Below are 19,068 nucleotides of genomic sequence, written 5' to 3' on the forward strand. Positions count from 1 at the left end.
GAGTTAAAAGGGTGTATTGACACGAAGGGCAGAGTCAGGAAATCTATTGTGTCCCTATTTTACCAAGTCTGATTGTTTCAGAGTTAAAAAGCTTAGAAGCAAAACAAAATACCAACCTCTTAACACTGTTGACATCTGATTTGGTTTAGTTTTCATTTTAAAGGTTATTTCAAGCATGCTGGAAAGTTGAGGAGACTGGAAATTGAATAAAACAGGTATCTAGGATCTTAATTTTAGCCCATCTGAAAATACAGATATCTATATCTATATCTATATCTATATCTATATCTATATCTAGATATAGATTTTTTTTTTAATTAAAACTTCCCCACCCCCACCCCCGCAGTTAAATTCCCATGTAGTTGTAAGAAATAATGCAGAGAGATCCCACATGCCCTTCACCCAGTTTCCCTCATGGTAACATCTTGCAAAACTATGGTACATATCACAGTCAGGATATTGACATTGATACACTCAAGGTACAGAGCATTCTCATCCAAGGATCTGTCTTGTTGTCTTAGCCATACACTCTCCCTCCTCCCCAACCCTTCCTTAACCCTTGACTGCCACTAAACTCTCCTCCCTTTCTATAATTTTGTCATTTTAAATATGTTATATAAGTGGAATCATACAGTATGTAACTTTTGGGGATTGGTGGTTTTCTTTCACTATTCTCTGGAGATTCATCCAGGTTATTGTATATATCAGTAGTTTCTTTTCATTGTTGAGTCAAATGTGTTCAAATCTTTTGGACATTTTCTAATTGGATTGCTTGGAGTTTTTTTTGTTTGTTTTTGTTTTTGTTTTTTTACTGCTGAATTTTGAGAATGTCTTATGTACCTAGATACTAGTCTTTATTGGATCTGTGGTTTGCAAATATTTTTCTCCCAGTCTGTAGCTTGTCTTTTCATTCTTATAACTGGGTCTTATGCAGAGCAGAAGTTTTAAATTTTGATGAACTACAATCTATCCATTTTCCTCTTATGCTGTTTGTATCAAGGCTGAGAACTCTTTGCCTAGCTCTGTATCCTAAGATTGTATCTTATTTTTTATTTTTACTTTTATTTTGAGAGAGAGAGAGCACAAGTGGGGTAGAGGGGCAGAGGGAGAGAGAGAATCCCAATTGGACTCCACGCTCAGCACAGAGCCTGATGTAGGGCTCGATCCCACAACCCTGGGATCATGAACTGATTCAAAATAAGAAGTTGGACACTCAACGAACTTAGCTACCCAGGTGCCCCATCTCTTATTTAAAAATACATACATGTATTTATTTTTATGTTTTATGTTTAAGTCCATGATCCGTTTTGAGTTAATTTTTTTTTAAGGTGTGAGACTTAGGTCAAGGTTAACTTTTTTGCCTATGGATGTCCAAATGTTCCAGCACCATTTATTGAAAAGGCTCTATTCCCTCCATTGAATTACTTTTTTAAATTGTGAAAAATCAGGTGTGCATATTAGTATGGGTTTATTGAAATTGTTATACAATTATTTTACATTTATTTTAAAAGCATTTAGCAAGTCAACTTACAGGAATGCAAAAAAAATGTTAGATCAACATATCTGCCTTTCTTCAATTTATTCTTAGTTAAGATATTTATCAGTTCACACTCTGATTATTTCCATGACTAAAGAAGGCATGTAGGTTTTGGCTGACCAAATATTTTCTATAGTGATTAAATTCTATGCTTTGAAGCAAATATTCAGTATTTCATAACCTAATGGTTTTCTGGCTAGGAATGTGATAAGCAGTATATAATTGCATAGAGATATTTTTATATTTATCTGTAACTCTATCCTGGAATAACCATCTTCTTTGGCATGATTTGAAACAGTACAGTCTTACTATAAGGTATTCCCACTATAAGACAAAATTCATTATGCCATGTGGCCCTATGCTGGACCCCTTCCAGGTGGATTGATTTCCTTGGAAGGTCCAGATTGAATACATGTAATTATAATGATTCCAGATCATAGACTTCCCTTCCCCTAATATCATTAAAAAACTGTGCTAAAAGGAAATAGCTTTTCTCCCATATCCTTGCTTAGCTGACTACTAATGCCCATCAGGAAAGGAAGCTAAGCAGCACCAAGAAAGTCAATTCAATCTAAGAGCTAGAGCAGTGGTTCTAGACCTCAGATGCACATTAGCATCACCTAGGGAGCTTTTTACAACACCAATACCCAAGTTGCACCCTAGACCAATTAAATCAGAATCTCTGAGGTTGGGATGCAGGTATCAGTATTTGTTAAAATTCCTGGGTTATTCCAGTATGCAGCTAAGTTTGAGAACTACTGTTCAATGCTAAGCTCTCTTCTCTTGTCTACTTCTTTTTTGTTGTTTCTAAGTTTATTTATTTTTGAGAGAGCCATGCGAGTGGGGGAGGAGCAGATAGAGGGTGAGAGACAGAGAGAGAGAGGGAATCCCAAGCCAGCTCCACACTGCCAAAGCAGAGCCCTATGCAGGGCTCAAACTCAGGAACCATGAAATCATGACCTGAGCAGAGACCAAGAGTCGGACGCTTAGCTGACTGAGCCACCCAAGCACCTCTCTTGTTTACTTCTTTATGAAACCTATGATTAGTATAATTTATCACTCAATACTGTGAATATAGTATACTGGGTTATCATTGAAACTGATTTAAAAATTATTTTAAAAATGAGATACATTTAAACAATATATATATACATGTATATGTATATATATGTATATATATACTTATATACATATATAAATTTTCACCTTTTGTCCTATCAAAGTTGAGATGACGTTATAAATATAATTTTCTAAGTTATTTTAGATATCTGATAAATAAATGCAAAAATTAGTATCAATAACAGAGTGAAGTCAATATTGTTTACAATTGTCATAATTTTTGCCAAATTTTTCAATGGTCAAAATTGCTAAAAATGTCATAATTTTTATAATTTTACACACCTTGATCTGGGTTAGGCATAACAGTAGTTAAGATATACTTTTTTAAAAGTCATTTTACACTGCTGTAAAACAACATATAAGGTATGTGACTATACTTTCCAGAATATTTCCCACCTAAATTGACAAATTACTATGGATACCTCTGCTATCATATATAGATTTAGAATTATGGTAAAAAATGCATCATTCCCAACCAAACTAATAACTATTATGTAAAGATAATTGTCTTTTTAAAAAAAATCTTTCCATATTCAGATTAAAATAATGATATGAAGCAGAAAAAGCACATAAAGTGAATACAGACTTATTAAATACAGAATGGAATTGCCTTCAGCTCTGATTCAAACTCAAATGCCAGTTGGTTTATTATTCTCTGGATTTCAATGGGATATGCATGCATATATCATGCACATATGCGTAAATGTTTTCATTACAGAGAAAAAACTTAATGCATATTCATTATGGAATATTTAGGAAAGCCATATAAGCAAAAAACATTTTTTTAATAAAAATCATCTATAACTATTGTTAAATGCAATATAATTATAGATGCATCTATACAATTATACAATACAATTATAGATGCATCTCAATATAATTATGCTGGGTAAGAAAAACCAGATGAAGAAACGTATATCTATATATAGCTATGTAGTAGATTATTCCATTTCTATGAATTTCTATAAAATTCTAGAAAATGCAAACTAATTTATAGTGACAGAAAGCCAATCAGTGACTGCCTGAGAAGGCAGGGTGGGACTACAGCGGCTAAAAACAGAAGTTACAAGGGCACGGGGAAAGATTTTTGGGTCAATGATTGTGCCCATTATCTTCACTATGATGATGATTCCAAGGATGTATACATTAATCAAAACTCATCTAATTGTATACTTTATTTTTTTATTTTTTACTTAAAAAATTTTTTTTGTAATCTTTATTTATTTTTGAGAGACAGAGTACGAGTGGGAGAGGAGCAGAGAGATAGGCAGACACAGAATCCGAAACTGGCTCTAGGCTCTGAGCCATTGGCACAAAGCCTGACACGGGGCTCGAACCCATGAACAGTGAGATCATGACCTGAGCCAAAGTCAGATGCTTAACTAACTGAGCCACCCAGGCACGCCTAATTGTACACTTTAAATGTGTGCAGTTCTTTCTACACCAGTTATACCTCTAAAAAAAACTGTCCAAAATTTTTTTCTTTTTTTTTTTTTTAATGTTTATTCATTTTTGAGAGACAGAGAGTTAGCAGGGAAGGGGCAGAGAGAGAGGGAGACACAGAATACCAAGCAGGCTCCAGGCTGTCAGCACAGAGCCTGACATGCGGCTTGAACTCACAAACCATGAGATCATGACCTGAGCCGTAGTTGGACGCCCAACCTACTCAGCCACCCAGGAGCCCCTGTCAAAAAATTTTCTAAGTGACTGTTGGCAACTTTCAATCATGGAATCCGTTCTGTATAGTTTTGCTTGAAATACGAATTTGCAATCACTCTGGATATTCTTTTCACTAACTCATTGTTTTTACTTAGGAAAACATCCTGTAATTTTGCACTCTGAAACAATCAGTGTTACAAATTCTCTCATAGAAAGTAAAATTCAAATAGTTTACTCATAATTTCTTCCAAAGAATTCTGAAGAGCACAACATTCAAAACAACATATCCAAATGATTATTTCATTTTTCAAAGTTTTCATTGACTTAATAGCATAAGCAGCTGCATATTTTGGAATCTGTTTCATGTAATTAATTATGCTCCCAATCAAGTTGTAATGAAGTAACACGTTGGCGGGGGGGGGGGGGGGGGGGGGGGGGGAGGGAAGGAAGGGGAAGTGTATTTAGTTTCATTATTGATTTTCTATCCTTTATTCTGATTTATCACAGTTATCCCTCCTATAGATACTGCATTTATAGGAGTGACAAGAAGTCATTAAAAAAAAGAAAGAAAGAAGAAAGAAAGAAGGAAAGAAAGAAAGAAAGAAAGAAAGAAAGAAAGAAAGAAAAAAGCAGCTGACAGAGTTAAGATGAATCCCCAGGAATACAGAATCTTACCAGGACATCAAATGAGATTTAGATGGAAACTCTGTAAGATGGGATAAAATAGTCAACCTCTTCTGTGTACCTGATTTTAATAATTCTTCAGGTCAACCGTTGGTCTTGTCATTGTTAATCACATGCAAACGACAATTGAAGTATTTTTTGATGTCAAACACAGCAAACATATTGTAGACCTGAGATTAAAAATTCAGGAATTGGCGGGGTGGGGGGGGCGCCTGGGTGACTCAGTCAGTTAAGCATCTGATCTCAGCTCAGGTCTTGATCTCAGGATTGCTAATTCAAGCCTCACGTTTGAGTTCTGCACTGGGCATGAATTAAAAAAAAAAAAATCTATATATATCTCTATATATCTATATATCTATATATATATATATCACAAAGGGGCAGTCACCTGGCTGGCTCTGTTGGTTTTGATCTCAAGTCATAAATTCAAGCCCCTGGTTGGGTGTAGAGTATACTTAAAAAAACAATTCACAAAGGGATTCAAGTGAATAGAGGAACATAAAAATCTCTCAGTACTTTACAATGTATATTTCTAATGTCTTTTATCAGTAAGCAATGTTGACTTTTGAAACCCAAGTGTTCAGCTTTGAAAAGCCCCCAGCATTTTGCGTAGTACTTAACTCAATAAAAGTTTGTTGAATTTACTATGTTAAAATATATTTTTAAATATATTGGATACTTACAGGACCTGTGTAGACTTTGTGAAGGGATTTGATGTTATGAGGATTACAGTTACTTGGTCTGCTCTGGGGAGTAGGAACCTTCTGGATACCTTCAGATACCCTCTCCAATGTGTACCCGCGAAATCTTTCTCCATACTGAGCAAACTGTTCGCTATATCATAGTTCCAGTCATGAGTGGGTGGAGAGCAGCACAACTCTGGAAAATTAGGAGTCAAAGCTATCCTGGCTTATTGGTGACTGCATTTCAATTGCATTCATTTGCTTGTCTGGTTATATTTAGACACATTTTGAACAGAGCATGGCAACTATATCAAATTAGTTCTCTGTGAATAATTGCCTCTATTATATAAGCTTCCACGGTGGCTGGAAAATGTAAATGAAATATATATATATATATATATATATACATAAAAGAAAGGATTAACTCCTCTCCATCCCAGTGCCCTTTTTGTTATTTTGGCATAATCTCAGATTTGGGTCAAGAGCCAATCTCAAATCTTGGTAAATGAAACTGATATACACAAATCTGGCTTTATAGTTAACCCAAAGCGATAGATTTCTTTAAATTTAGAAGAATAGGGGCACCTGGGTGGCTCAGTCGGTTGAGCATCTGACTTAGGCTCAGGTCATGATCTCACGGTTCATGAGTTTGAGCTCCATGTCGGGCTCTGTGCTGACAGCTCAGAGCCTGGAGCCTGCTTTGAAGTGTGTATCTCCCTCCCTCTCTGGCTCCCTTGCACTCGCACTCTGTCTTTCTCTGTCTCAAAAAAAGGTAAACACTAAAAATTTTTTAATTTAGAAGAATGGCATTTGCCTGTATGTATAATGTATGTCTACATGTGGTTGGCCTTTGAACATCATCTTTATATTGAACTTTTTCCATAGCTTCTGTATGAATATTGGATTATTTGTCATGAATAAAATGAAATTGTTAATTCTTATAGTTTTCTAGTTTATAATTTGCAAATGCAAGAGAGGAGAGTAGGAGTTGGGTTCTTTGATGATTTAGATACCTTGATGTAAGCAATTAAGTCAGAAAAAAACTAGGCTTCTTATTTAGCGAATACAGTGAAGTGATAAGAGGTAGTTTCAAGAGTGAAGAATTTCCATGTTCTTTTTTTTTTTAATTTTTTTTAAAGTTTATTTATTTATTTTGAGAGAGACAGAGACAGTGTGGGTAGGGGAGGGGCAGAGAGAGAGGGAGAGAGAGCGACAGAGAGAATCCCAAGCAGGCTCCATGGTACCAGCACAGAGCCCAATATGGGGTTCGAACCCACCAACTGTGAGGTCACGACCAGAGCTGAAACCGAGTCAGACGCTTAACCAACTGAGCCACCCAAGTGCCCCAAGAGTTTCTATGTTCTTTAAAAAAAAATTTTTTTTAACGTTTCTTTATTTCTGAGAGACAGAGAGACAGAGAACGAGTGGGGGAGGGGCAGAGAGAGAGGGAGACAGAATCCGAAGCAGGCTCCAGACTCTGAGCTGTCAGCACAGAACCCTGCATGGGGCTCGAACCCATGAACCATGAGATCATGACCTGAGCCGAAGTCGGACGCTTAACCGACTGAGCCACCCAGGCGCCCCAGAGTTTCCATGTTCTAAGCGAAGTTGCCTGAAGGCTTTGTAGCTAGAGAATGAATCTTTGGGGGTAGAGTTAAGTGTTGGTTTTAAATTGTTATAATATTTGTAATTATTATTGCTTTTTCAAGGAGTTGTATTAACTCAGGTATAAAATGTTTCACGTTTGTGAATTCATTTAAAACATACTTGAAAATGTTTTGGTGTGTGCACCAGACACCCAGCTATGGCTTTAAATTTTATGGGTAAATCTCGTGTGACCTGTCTTTCTGGAGAAGTGAGCGTGAAGCCTACGAGTTCAGCCTGCTGTATGGGCCACGTCTCTTTGTTTTGGAGAAATCTTGAGCTGTTTTTATGAGAGTATCAGCTCTCACAGGGAAATGACTCTACCGTCAGCTGCCCCATGGGGGAGGATGTGTGGGACACCTGCGTCCTGCTGTTTGGAGGAGAGAGGGCTGCTGGCGACAAATCGGGGTAACTGACAGCCTTGGCCCGAGAAGTGGAAAACTGAGAACAGCGGCCTTCCTCGCTGTCACTGACACGAATCCAAGCAATTCTAAAGGAGTCTCCGAAACCCTAGAAAAGAAAACCTTGGCGACTTGATTTAGAAGCTCCAGTGGGAAGCACAGTAATGGGAGAGCAGGAACTCTGTGCTTGGCACCTACTAGGCACTCGATAAATATGTTGAAAAATAAATGAGTGGTGTACCTGACTGGCTCCGTGGGTAGAGCATGTGGTTCTTGATCTCGGGGTTGTAAGTTCGAACCCCAGGTTGGGTGTAGAAATTACTTAAAAACATAAAATCTTAAAAAAAAGAAAGAAAGAAAGAAAGAAAGAAAGAAAGAAAGGAATGCGTCAGCTTTGTAATGTTCTGAATGGCATATCTTCTGTTCTGTTGAATGTTCTTTTATTTTTAATTTTTGAATGTTTATTTTTGAGAGAGACAGAGACAGAGTGTGAGCAGGGGAGGGGCAGAGAGCGAGGGACACAGAGTCCAAAGCAGGCTCCAGGCTCTGAGCTGTCAGCACAGAGTCTGAGGTGGGGCTTGAACTCATGAGCCAGGAGATCACGACCCGAGCCGAAGTCCGATGCTTAACTGGCTGAGCCACCTAGGTGCCCCTAATTGTTGTTTTTTTTTGTTGTTTATTTATTTATTTTTAGGAGAGCGCGAGTGGGGCAGGAGTAGAGAGAGGAGGACAGAGGATCTGAAGAGGGTTCTGAGCTGACAGGCTGACATCAGCGAGCCCATGTGGGGCTTGAGCTCACAAACTGTGAGATCATGACCTGAGCTGAAGTTGGATGCTCAACCAACTGAGCCACCCAGGTACCCCTATTCTACTCAACATTCTAAATAACATATTCAGAAAGTTGGGACATGTCATTGCTAGGAATAATAAATAGCATAACTACTCTTCTTAACTAAAGTCAATGGAGAGTAACTCCCCAGTTCACAAGCAGGGATGGAAAAGTTGGGAAACCAAAGGTGCTCGTGTGAATTGACAAAAGAGCCTGTTATTCTTAATACCTCCTTATCAGGGAGCTGTTTCAGGCAGATTAGGGAATACTAGAATGTGCGTATTTCTTAAAATAAGATTTTACTTAAAAAAAAAAAAAATCAGACTATGAGCGTGTTCGTGGCCTGGAAAATAAACATAAAGCAAGCAGTTGCTAAACTGAGCAGACACTGGCCATGTCTTTCTCAGTATGTGGGTTTGTATACTGTTGGCTTGAAATCTTTGGCCTTGCAATCTTTATCTGAAAATTTAAAAGCTGGGAGATGTGAAAAGCTTTGTTAAGAAGTTCCCAAGAACGGAATAAGTATAATCTCACAGAATGGGACATTTTGATAGTGTTTGTACTACTTAGTGATACATTTTTTTACGCGCTGACGTTAGTCCTTCTCAGATAGGCTTTAACAGCATTTTTAGCCCTTAACATCTTAGGTGAGGCCTAAATGCCACTTTTCACAAGTAACCCTGAGAGGAGAGAACACTTTCTACAGAAGGAGAGTGAAGTGTTGTACATAGGTTTGGTGTGGGAAGAGGCCTCGCTCTTGTGTCTGCCTGAAATGCCGAGCACCTGATTTAATTTCTCTGGGGCCACTTTTCCCCCACTCCATTGGTAAGATGAGAAAAATAGCACCTACCTCCTAGAGTCGTTGCAAGCATTAAATATGATTAGATATGCAAAGTGCTTTGAATGGTGCCTGGCACATAGTGAGTACTGCAATGTTTTCTAAGTGGTAAACATTTAAGTTGAAATGGTTGAAATGCTTAAAAATTCTGAAAACCCCACCCTTTTGCAAATATATTGCTTCTTGCGGGATGTATTCCAGAGAAAGTGGCCTTTAGGTACTTCTTCAACTAAAGATGAAAAATTGAGAAAAATTTTATGCCGGATAATCGTATGCCATCATACTGCATTCCACAGTTAATTAGGCCCAAAATATTCTACTGCTGAACTAACCGCTTACATCAATTCTCCACTAACTTGTACAAAATCTGGGTATAGGATACTCATCTGGTATCTCGTGTCGACAACCCGAGTGTCTTCATTCCTCCAACTATTTGTGAAAACTAAGGCACTTAGTTGCCAGGTAAAACTGGCCCCATCACCTTCATGCTTATGTGCCAAATAATCCAGCTAAAGATTCGATTTCGTTCAAATATGGCTTGGCTGCCTGCTACCTTCATATAACAAGCATTAGATCCAAGAGTATGACGGATAAGAATGCAAGCCACTTAGGCTGATCTTATTTAAAGCCTCTACCTATGGAGAGCTACCAACGGCAAAGGAACAGATCTACGTCGTCATGTCTCCGCATGGCGCGAGGGACAAGTGGCCTGTACCTCCAGCATCACGCCCTCAAAGAGAGGACAGGCTCATTTCCCGTCACCGTCTCCCTTTCCCGAATTCCCCAGGGAAGGAGGGCAGCCCGCGTTGCTGATGGCATCGCCTGACATCACTGGTTCCGGATGATAGGCGAGCGTGGGGCCGCCTGGCCCACCTCATCCGTGGCCTGACTGCATTAACCTCTCGGTTCCCAGCTCGGGCCACGTGAGGTGTCCTAATATGGTCAGACTCCGGAGAAGGCGAGGAGCGCTTGCCTTTCTCCTGCTACCGGGGAGGAGGCAGAACTAACGCTGGGAGGATAACGCTGTCTGCAGGAAAGCTACTAGGGACCGGGGTTCGCTTCTGGGCGAATGGAAAGTGGGCTGCAGCAGCAGCAGCAGCAGCAGCTCTGGTTCTCAATCACTTAATAAACCTCAGCAAACCCAATCGCCCCGGGGGGCTTTCTGCCCTCCCCTCCCCTCCTGCAACCGTGGGTCTTCCTCCCGTCCCCACTGAGCAATGGGAAGCGCCCGGGGGTCGGGGTGGGCTGCCCGCCTGGACCTGGGCTCGAGGCTCGGGCTGCGCCTCGGGTCCTACAGCCTGGGGGGAGATGCTGCTGCAAGGCGTGTCTGGGGCTGTGCTCATGTGATGAAGCGAGGGAAAAACAAGGGGGAGGAGGAGGAGGAGGCAAAGAGGTGGCTTTTTTTTTTTTTTTTTTTTTTTTTTTTCTTTTAAGGAGTTTGCCGCGAGCGCGTCTCGTTCATTCGCAGTCTGGGCGCGTTCGGAGGAGGACGGCGGGAGAGGAAGGCGTTCTTGGGACCTCGCGGGCTCACGGCTTCTCGCTCTTCTCCGCGTCGCTGCGATCTGGGGAAGGTGTAACCGGGCAGCCAGGCGCGGGAGAACCGCAGGAGAGCCATGGGTGCCGGGAGCTCCACGGAGCAGCGGAGCCCGGAGCAGCCGGAGGCGGGGAGCGCGACGCCGGCCGAGCCCGAGCCCAGCGCCGGCGGCCTTGCGGCGGAGGAGGCTCCCGGCGCGCAGGGGGATCCGGCCATCGCCGCCGCCGACCCCGCCACCAAGGTACGGGCGCGCCGGACCACCTGCCCGGGGGTGGGGGGTGGGGGGTGGAGGGTGGTCCCTCTGATTTCCGCCTGCGAGAACTTCCCGGCCCGTCCAGCCCATTTGCAAACTCGGGAGCACGCACCCCTCTTTCTAGCTTTCCGGGGTCTCTTGCGCCGGGGGGTGGGACCAGAGCAGCAGCGAGCGCGACGGGCTTGCATCTTTGTCGTGGGTCCCCGGAGGAGGCGACTGCGCCTTCCGCAGTGATAAAATCCGCCCCCCGCCCCTCGCTAACCGAGCCTTTCTCCGCACTCTTCCGGTGGGAGAGACCCAGCCCGAGACGCACGAGCTGCGTGGGGGAGTCCGGGGGGAGGGGGAAGTGACCTATCGACCGAGGGTCCTGGGCCCCCCGCCCCTCTTTCTCCCGGATGCGGAAAGTCAGCTGTTGTCGGGCCGGGACCCGTGTCGCAGCCGGGTGGACCAGCCACCCGTGGGTTCCCCCGCGCCGCGTATGGTCCTTGGCACCAGCTGTGCCTGGAGCGGCCCGGGTTTGGTACCCAGTCTTGTTGCCGCAGCGCTCGCGCAGACACCGCCTTCCTGATGCAGAGAAAGCCTGGGGTGTAGCTCGCTCCGAGCCAAAGAAAACCTGGGTAGACGCTGCACTTCCAGAACGAATGACAGGTTTCGCAGACAAGGCAGCGTCGTCCTTTTCGCCCAGTTCATTGCCCGTGGACTCAATTGGATAAACAAATACTGGGGGAGAAGTGAGAACTTCTCAAAGGATGCGGTCAGAGGCGTAAGCGAGCATTCATTCCTTGCACTCATGTCTGTGAAGGCAGTGCTGAACCTCCTGGAAATTTTGTATTTTATAGCCTTAAGTCACGAAGGCTGAAATATTTACTCTTGGCGGCTACAGCCGCCAGTACGTTGGCTTGTTGGGGTAGCTGTATTTTGTTTTTATTACATAATCTATTTTCCAGCAAATGCGTTCATTAGCAAGGCGGCACCTAACCTGTCCTGTGATATCTTATGGAAAGACGGTGAATAATCGTATTTAATACTAAAAAAAAAAAAAAAAAAAAAAGAAAAAGGACATACCATGTGTTGTATCTGAGGATATAGGATGTGAGGACCTTTAAGAGTTACCAGGAAGTGTAGATGTTTACAGTGTGAAAAACAACCTCCCGCCCTGAAATCTAGGTAAATTTCTCTCAACTGTGATGTCATCGTTCTGACCTCTTTAGCTGTCCTAGTCTAGTTTGGGCTGAGAGAGTGCTCTCAATTAGATTACCTCTAGCGTTTAACTTGTAACTACTTGTAAAACCCGTGGTCCCTAGAGCTGTAGGTGGTACCAAGTACCAATTGCCTGGAATATCGAATTTTCTAAGAGGTGCCTAAGCTTTAGGCTTAAGTAAGGTACTATCCTATTGAGATCTGACTCACATTTTAATACTCACCGTACATCACCTTTTGATGCCAACTACTGCCAAAATGGCCTCATGAGCAGTATTTAAGAGTCGCATAATGAAAGTAGTTTTAAGGTGTAGCAATTGGGGACGTTTTTCCCCTCGGTTTTTACTGCTTCAGGTTATCTTAACAGTTCATGCTGAAATAGGATACCTAATCTGTTAAATAAATCTGGTAAACTCGAATTTGTTCATTTAAGAACTATTCCTTTGGCTCTCTTTTTGTCCTTCCGTAATCCTATCCACCCTCTTTCCTAGTCACCACCATCTTGAAGCAGCCAAGCCACCTCCTTTAAAAAAAATTACTTAAATAACATCTAGGATATCATTGAACTCTTTGGCATCCTGCCCAGTTATCAATTTGGAGACAAATCAATACACTTACATGTCTCCTTGGAAATGGGTCGTTTTTCATTTCAGCTAGCAAAATTTATTACTCAGGTTTTGAAAACCTGTCTTTTCGAAAGGACTCCCTGATTAAGAATGACTCAGCACGTAGCTCTTGCCTCCCCTCTTTGCCCTGTTAAACCCTAGTTGCTGACCTTCGAGTAATCCTATCTGCCATGCCAGGCTTCTTGCACCAGTGCCCACATTTGTAGGTCTAGTGACTTGACTAAGTGTTCTCCTGGTTGTAAATGCTCCACGGGACAGGGACCGTATGTGTGTTTTTGCTCAAGTGTCCCCCCCCCCCCCCCAACCTCCCATGTGTGACATGCTGCCTGGCGTGTAGGATGTACTGGCTCCCTGGTTTTGATTGGATGCTCCTTTTTCTACAATTTAACCTTGGACCATCTCATCGTGATCTGCCTCTTGTATCAGTGACTAAACCACACGTTGTTCATAGACCAAGTGACTGTTTTGGCAAAAACTCTTTGGGGTCTTTGGTTTCTATTTCTCTAGAAATAAAGTGACTTGTTCGCATTGCAATTTCAAATTGTCTTTAATTGCAAATGCACAAAATATTGTGAATGCAAGGGGCTCAAGGGAGACCACTTGAGGTTGAATTAGTTATGAATTACATCTTGAGCTTTCTTGATTGGGTGTGTGGACATTTGGGGGTTTAGACTAATACAACCCCCCCTTCCCTCTTAGGATGCTGATCACAAAAGCTATTTACAGATTTTTTTTTTTTTTCCATCTCAGTGATGTTTATATGACATGCATGCTGCCTATTTAGCAGTCCAGTTTACTTTCTCTTTTTTTGTGGTTAATTTTATTTTTTTAATTTTTTTTAACATTTATTTATTTTTGAGACAGAGAGAGACAGAGCATGAACGGGGGAGGGTCAGCGAGAGGGAGACACAGAATCTGAAACAGGCTCCAGGCTCTGAGCTGTCAGCACAGAGCCCGATGCGGGGCTTGAACTCACGGACCGCGCAATCATGACCTGAGCTGAAGTTAGACGTTTAACCGACTGAGCCACCCAGGCGCCCCCTTTTGTGGTTAATTTTAGTCATCAGCCATTTACTAAGTACTTCTTAGAAGACATTACACTAATTGAATATCACTCCTATCAGGTCAAATGGAGTGTTAAAACTTGATTACTCAACCCTAACATTTAGGTGCACTGAAGCACAAGTCCTGGGTTTATCTGGTATATTTCAATAAAATGGAATCTTTTCAATCTTTTACAATCTTATATATGTAAATTCTGAGGGGAAATGGCTTGATCAATTATTTATCAGTTTTAATTTTGAGACTTGCCCATTTTGGCCACTGCAGGGGCAGGACTTTCAGACTACCCCAATGCAGTTAGTAAATGAAGCCTCATATTCCTCAATCATCTATTTTTTTTTTTTTTTTAAAGATTTTTTTTTTTAATTTTTTTTTTTAACTTTTATTTATTTTTGAGACAGAGAGACAGAGCATGAACGGGGGAGGGTCAGAGAGAGGGGGACACAGAATCTGAAGCAGGCTCCAGGCTCTGAGCTGTCAGCACAGAGCCCGACGCGGGGCTCGAACTCACGGACCACGAGATCGTGACCTGAGCCGAAGTTGGACGCTTAACCAACTGAGCCACGCAGGCGCCCCTTTAAAGATTTTTTTAAAAGTTTGTTTATTTTGAGAGAGAGCAAGCAGGGGAGGAGTAGAGAGAGGGAGAGAGAAATAATTCTAAGCAGTCTCCGCACTGTCAGTGCAGAGCCTGATGCAGGGCTTGAACTCATGAACTGTGAGATCATGATCTGAGCCGGAGAGATCAAGAGTCGCTTAACCGACGGAGCTACCCAGGAGCCCCAATCATCTGTTTTTATTTTTATTATTTTTTTAATAGGGGAGGGCTTTAAGTGTAAGGATCTGTTCACAATTTTTTTTTTTTTAAGTTTATTTTTGAGAGAGAACGCTTGTGCTTGTGTGTGAATGTGGGAGGGGCAGAGAGAGGGAGAGAGAGAATCCCAGGAGGGCTCTGCACTGTCCATGCAAAGCCCAAGTGGGGTTCGGACTCAAAAAAGGTGAGATCATGACCTATGCTGAAGTCGGGCACTTAACTGACTGAGCCACCCAGGTGCCCCAATCATCTGCTTTTTAAAAGTTTGTCTTCGAAAGAGTATTTTTTTATTCAGGTGTTAATGTAGACATGACATTTACTTAAAGTTTCTGGGAAATCTTGAATTTTTTTTTTTTTTTTTTTTGAGCAGCAGGCAAAAATTTATTAGCGTATAAGATCAGAAAGGAAAAATAGTATGAAAGCTCTCTTTACAGAGAGGGGACGTTCGAAAGTGAATGCCTATAAATCTTGATTTCTTGAGCCAAGTGAAGTTTGGACAATCATAATTCTCTGGATTATCCTTCTTGTATTTCCTGCTCAAGCAATGACTTCAGAGCTGGAAACGGAGCAGTGGTCAGTTGCAACGGTCAGTTGCAACGGTGAGGCCAGTGTCCCTGGCAGGTGGGGAGATGAGACTCTTCACTCCTTCTGGTTATGGTTCCATTTGGTTACAAGAGCTGTGAATCACCAGAACATGAAGATGTACTCAAGTAGAAGAATCCATTGTCTGATTGGTAGATTTAAGGATGTCTTTGCCCTCCGAGCATGAGAGCACACAATTGAGTTGGCCAGCTGCATTTCTTAATTCTTCCCAGCCTGAGGTAGGATGCTTTCTCCCACTTGCCTTCTGTTTACAAAATGGGAACTGAGGACGAAAATGACCTTACTGTGATGATGTCACCAGTTTTAAAATAAAAGGGCCAGAATTTAGAATGACTAGGAGAGAATTAGGTGTTAACAGAGTGGTGGTTTGTGAATACAGGCTACCTGTGTGCCTATGGATTTCTCCCAGATTCCAAGAGGTGCTACTTTTGAGTAGAGCACAGGAGATGTGGGTGTAAGGACGATCGCTTAGGATAGGTAGCCTGTGGGGACCGCCATGCCAACCCTTCAATCCCTACCAGCCTTGTAGGCTAGTGGATGTGTGAGATCAGTGGAGATTTCCACTTGAAATAGTTCCTTCCATGATGAACAGGCCTCAGACGGTGCATGCTTTTGAGTCCACTTTGGGTCAGCTAGCCTCTGCCTCAGATCCCTTTAAAGCGAATAAAGATTATTCTCGTTTGGTATTTTATAGGATAATTGATAAAACAAATACAATGTAATGCTTTATTTATTTTTCAATTTTTTTTAATGCTTTATTTATTTTTGAGAGAGAGAGAGTATGAGATGGGCAGGGGCAGAGAGAGAGGGAGACGGAATCCACAAAGCAGACTCCAGGCTCTGAGCTGTCAGCACAGAGCCTGACATGGGGCTCGAACCTGTGAACCACGAGATCATGACCTGAGCCGAAGTCAGATACTCCACGAACTGAGCCACCCAGGCACCCGTAAAATGTTTTGCTTTAAAAAGGTATTATGAAGTGTTCGCTTCGGTAGCACATCTACTAAAAAGGTATTATGAAATTGTTTCTTTTTCTCCATCAGCTTTAACTCACTGTTCTAGAATACCACTGAAAGGAAAACCAAGCTCATTGGCCTCTGTGATTCTGTATGCGACAGTCTATTCAGGAAGTAAGAAATTCAGATTTATAGCACTGAGAAAAATTTATCAGTGCTTTTATCTCATGAAAAAAACAAAGCTAAAATATCCTTGAACCCAACACTCCATTGTCTTACACCTGAAAAAATTATAATTTAGAATGTTTTATTTTAAAATAATAGGAAATATGAAAAAAGCTGAGTTTGGAAGGGAGAAGCACTATATATTATAAATGTGCAAGCTTATTTAAGAGAAATCTTAAAAATCTATAATATTTATTTGACTTGTCTATTTAGATTTTGGGTTATTTTCTTGCTAATTAGCACTTTTTTAGAGACCCTAAGGGTAGGGTTTTGTATGGTCAGTGTTTTGTTTCCAACTCTAAAAAGGATTAGGGGAAGATGTTAATAATCTGTAATAATTTCAATTATCCATACATTCATATTACTTATGAATAATTGAGTTATTTAAAACTGACTATAATCTGACATTCTTAAATCATAACATCTTCATAAGATCAAAAGTCCTTGTTTATTCTTATTGAAATGATTTTTATTTAAAATCGTTGCATAATAGGATTTATGTTTAATTTTTTTAAGATTTTTTTTTTTTTAAGTCATGTCTACACCCAACGTGGGGCCCGCACTCACAATCCCGAGATCAAGAGTCCCGCGTTCTCCCTGAGCTATCTGGGAGTCCCTAATGTTTATTTTTCTAAAAATGTTAGTGGTTAAGAACTTGGATTTGTAGAGTTTGGTGAAAAGTAAGTCTCTTGTCACCTCCCAGCCACCAAGCATTCACTGTGGATAGTTTGAAACCAAAGTTGATGGTTTCTTGCATGTTCTTTCAGAAACTTTATGCATGTAGAGTATATAAATAAGAACAGGTCCATTATTTTTTAAGTAATCTCTACACAATGTGGGGCTTGAGCGCAAGACCCTGAGATCAAGTCGTCCGTTCTTTTTTTTTTTTTTAACTTTTTAATGTCTTATTTTTCATTAAAAATTTTTTAAATGTTTATTTTTGAGAGAGACAGTGTGAGCAGGGAGGGCCAGAGAGAGAGGGGGACACAGGATCCAAAGCAGTCTCCAGGCTCTGAGCTGTCAGCACAGAGCCCGACATGGGGCTCGAAATCATGGAGTGAGATCATGACCTGAGCCGAAGTTGGACACTTAACTGACTGAGCCATCCAGGCACCCCTCATGTTTATTTTTGAGAGAGAGAGAGAGACTGAGCACGAGTAAGGGAGGGATGGGGGGGGGGGGGGGACACACAGAATCCGAAGCACGCTCCAGGCTCTGAGCTGTCGGCACAGACCCCGACACAGGGCCTGAACCCACAAACCATGAGATCATGACCTGAACCAAAATCAAGAGTCGGATGCTGAACTCATTGGACTGAGCCACCCAGGTGCCCCTTAACCCCCCATCCCCATTCTTATTTATGGCTACATACATTTTCCCTTTATGGGTTGAAATGCAGTAAAAGTTTAACCAGTCCCCTGTGTTTACATTGACATTTTCCTAGTCTTTTGCTCTGTTAAATTGACACAGGGAATATCCTAGCTCTGATATCTTTGTATGTGTGCAAATGTGTGTCTAGGATAGATTTCTGGAGGTGGAATTGCTTGCTCAGAGCATTTATATGCATTTAAAATTTAGATAGCCCTTGCTAAATTTACCTTCCAGGGAGACACTCTGTATCCCCACTCTGAAGATCACGAGTTTTTGGATGATTTGCCTCAGTGCAGGGCAGATTTGCTAATATTTGCTACTCTGCACCCAAGTTGGCACTTGAGTTTCCTCGATGTGTTTTTAATCACGTATATCAGCCATATGCTTTTCCTCTCCATGCCACCCGATCACGAACCAGACTGGTTTCCAGAACATTAAAGGCTATGGTTTATTTTACTGTTAATTTTTAAAGACTCCCCCACCCCACCTCAAAGTTATTCAAAATAAGGAAAAGCAAGTTTAAGAGTAAAAAGTGGGGCGCCTGGGTGGCTCGGTCAGATGAGCGTCCGACTTCGGCTCCGGTCATGATCTCGAGGTCCGTGAGTTTGAGCCCCGCGTCGGGCTCTGTGCTGACAGCTCAGAGCCTGGAGCCTGCTTCAGATTCTGTGTCTCCCGCTCTCTCTCTCTGCCCCTCCCCCCTCAAAAAAACGAATAAACGTTATAAAAAAAAAAAAGTAAAAAAGTGGCCGAAGTACTACTTGTGTTTACTCATTTTTTCCCAAATTCGTAAACAGTCTTAATTTTATTTACTTGGACAGTGATCTACTTCTTTAGCAATCATAAGATTTCTCCCCTGGGAACAATCTAAAGTCATCTAGTTGCCAGAAATTTCTTCATACTTCTGATCCATGAAATGTTGGAACCTGGGACTGGGGGGCGGCAGAATTCCACTCCTGGGAAAACAATAGACTGAAGACCCCCGCCCCGGGTTCTGTTCTCATTCCCATCACAAGCTATAGCCTTCCTCTGTTAA

General features: G+C 41.7%; 1 protein-coding gene across 2 annotated transcripts in view; it reads left to right on the plus strand.

Annotated features, from left to right (window-relative positions):
• The first annotated feature begins 10,845 nt into the window (after positions 1–10,845).
• The window catches only part of AKAP12 (A-kinase anchoring protein 12), a 101,704-nt gene continuing 93,481 nt past the window's right edge, over positions 10,846–19,068 (plus strand). For both annotated transcript variants that reach the window (XR_009605348.3, XM_060616898.3), the window contains exon 1: positions 10,846–11,169. Coding sequence is in view for 1 of the 2 variants with exons in the window: in XM_060616898.3 (XP_060472881.3) it covers positions 11,008–11,169 (162 nt within the window). In the remaining variant the exon portion in view is untranslated. The remainder of the gene's footprint in view (positions 11,170–19,068) is intronic.

This window comes from Panthera onca, chromosome B2 (genome assembly GCF_046562875.1).
Source record: "Panthera onca isolate mPanOnc1 chromosome B2, mPanOnc1 haplotype 2, whole genome shotgun sequence".
In the NCBI taxonomy this organism is placed as follows: Eukaryota; Metazoa; Chordata; class Mammalia; order Carnivora; family Felidae; genus Panthera; species Panthera onca.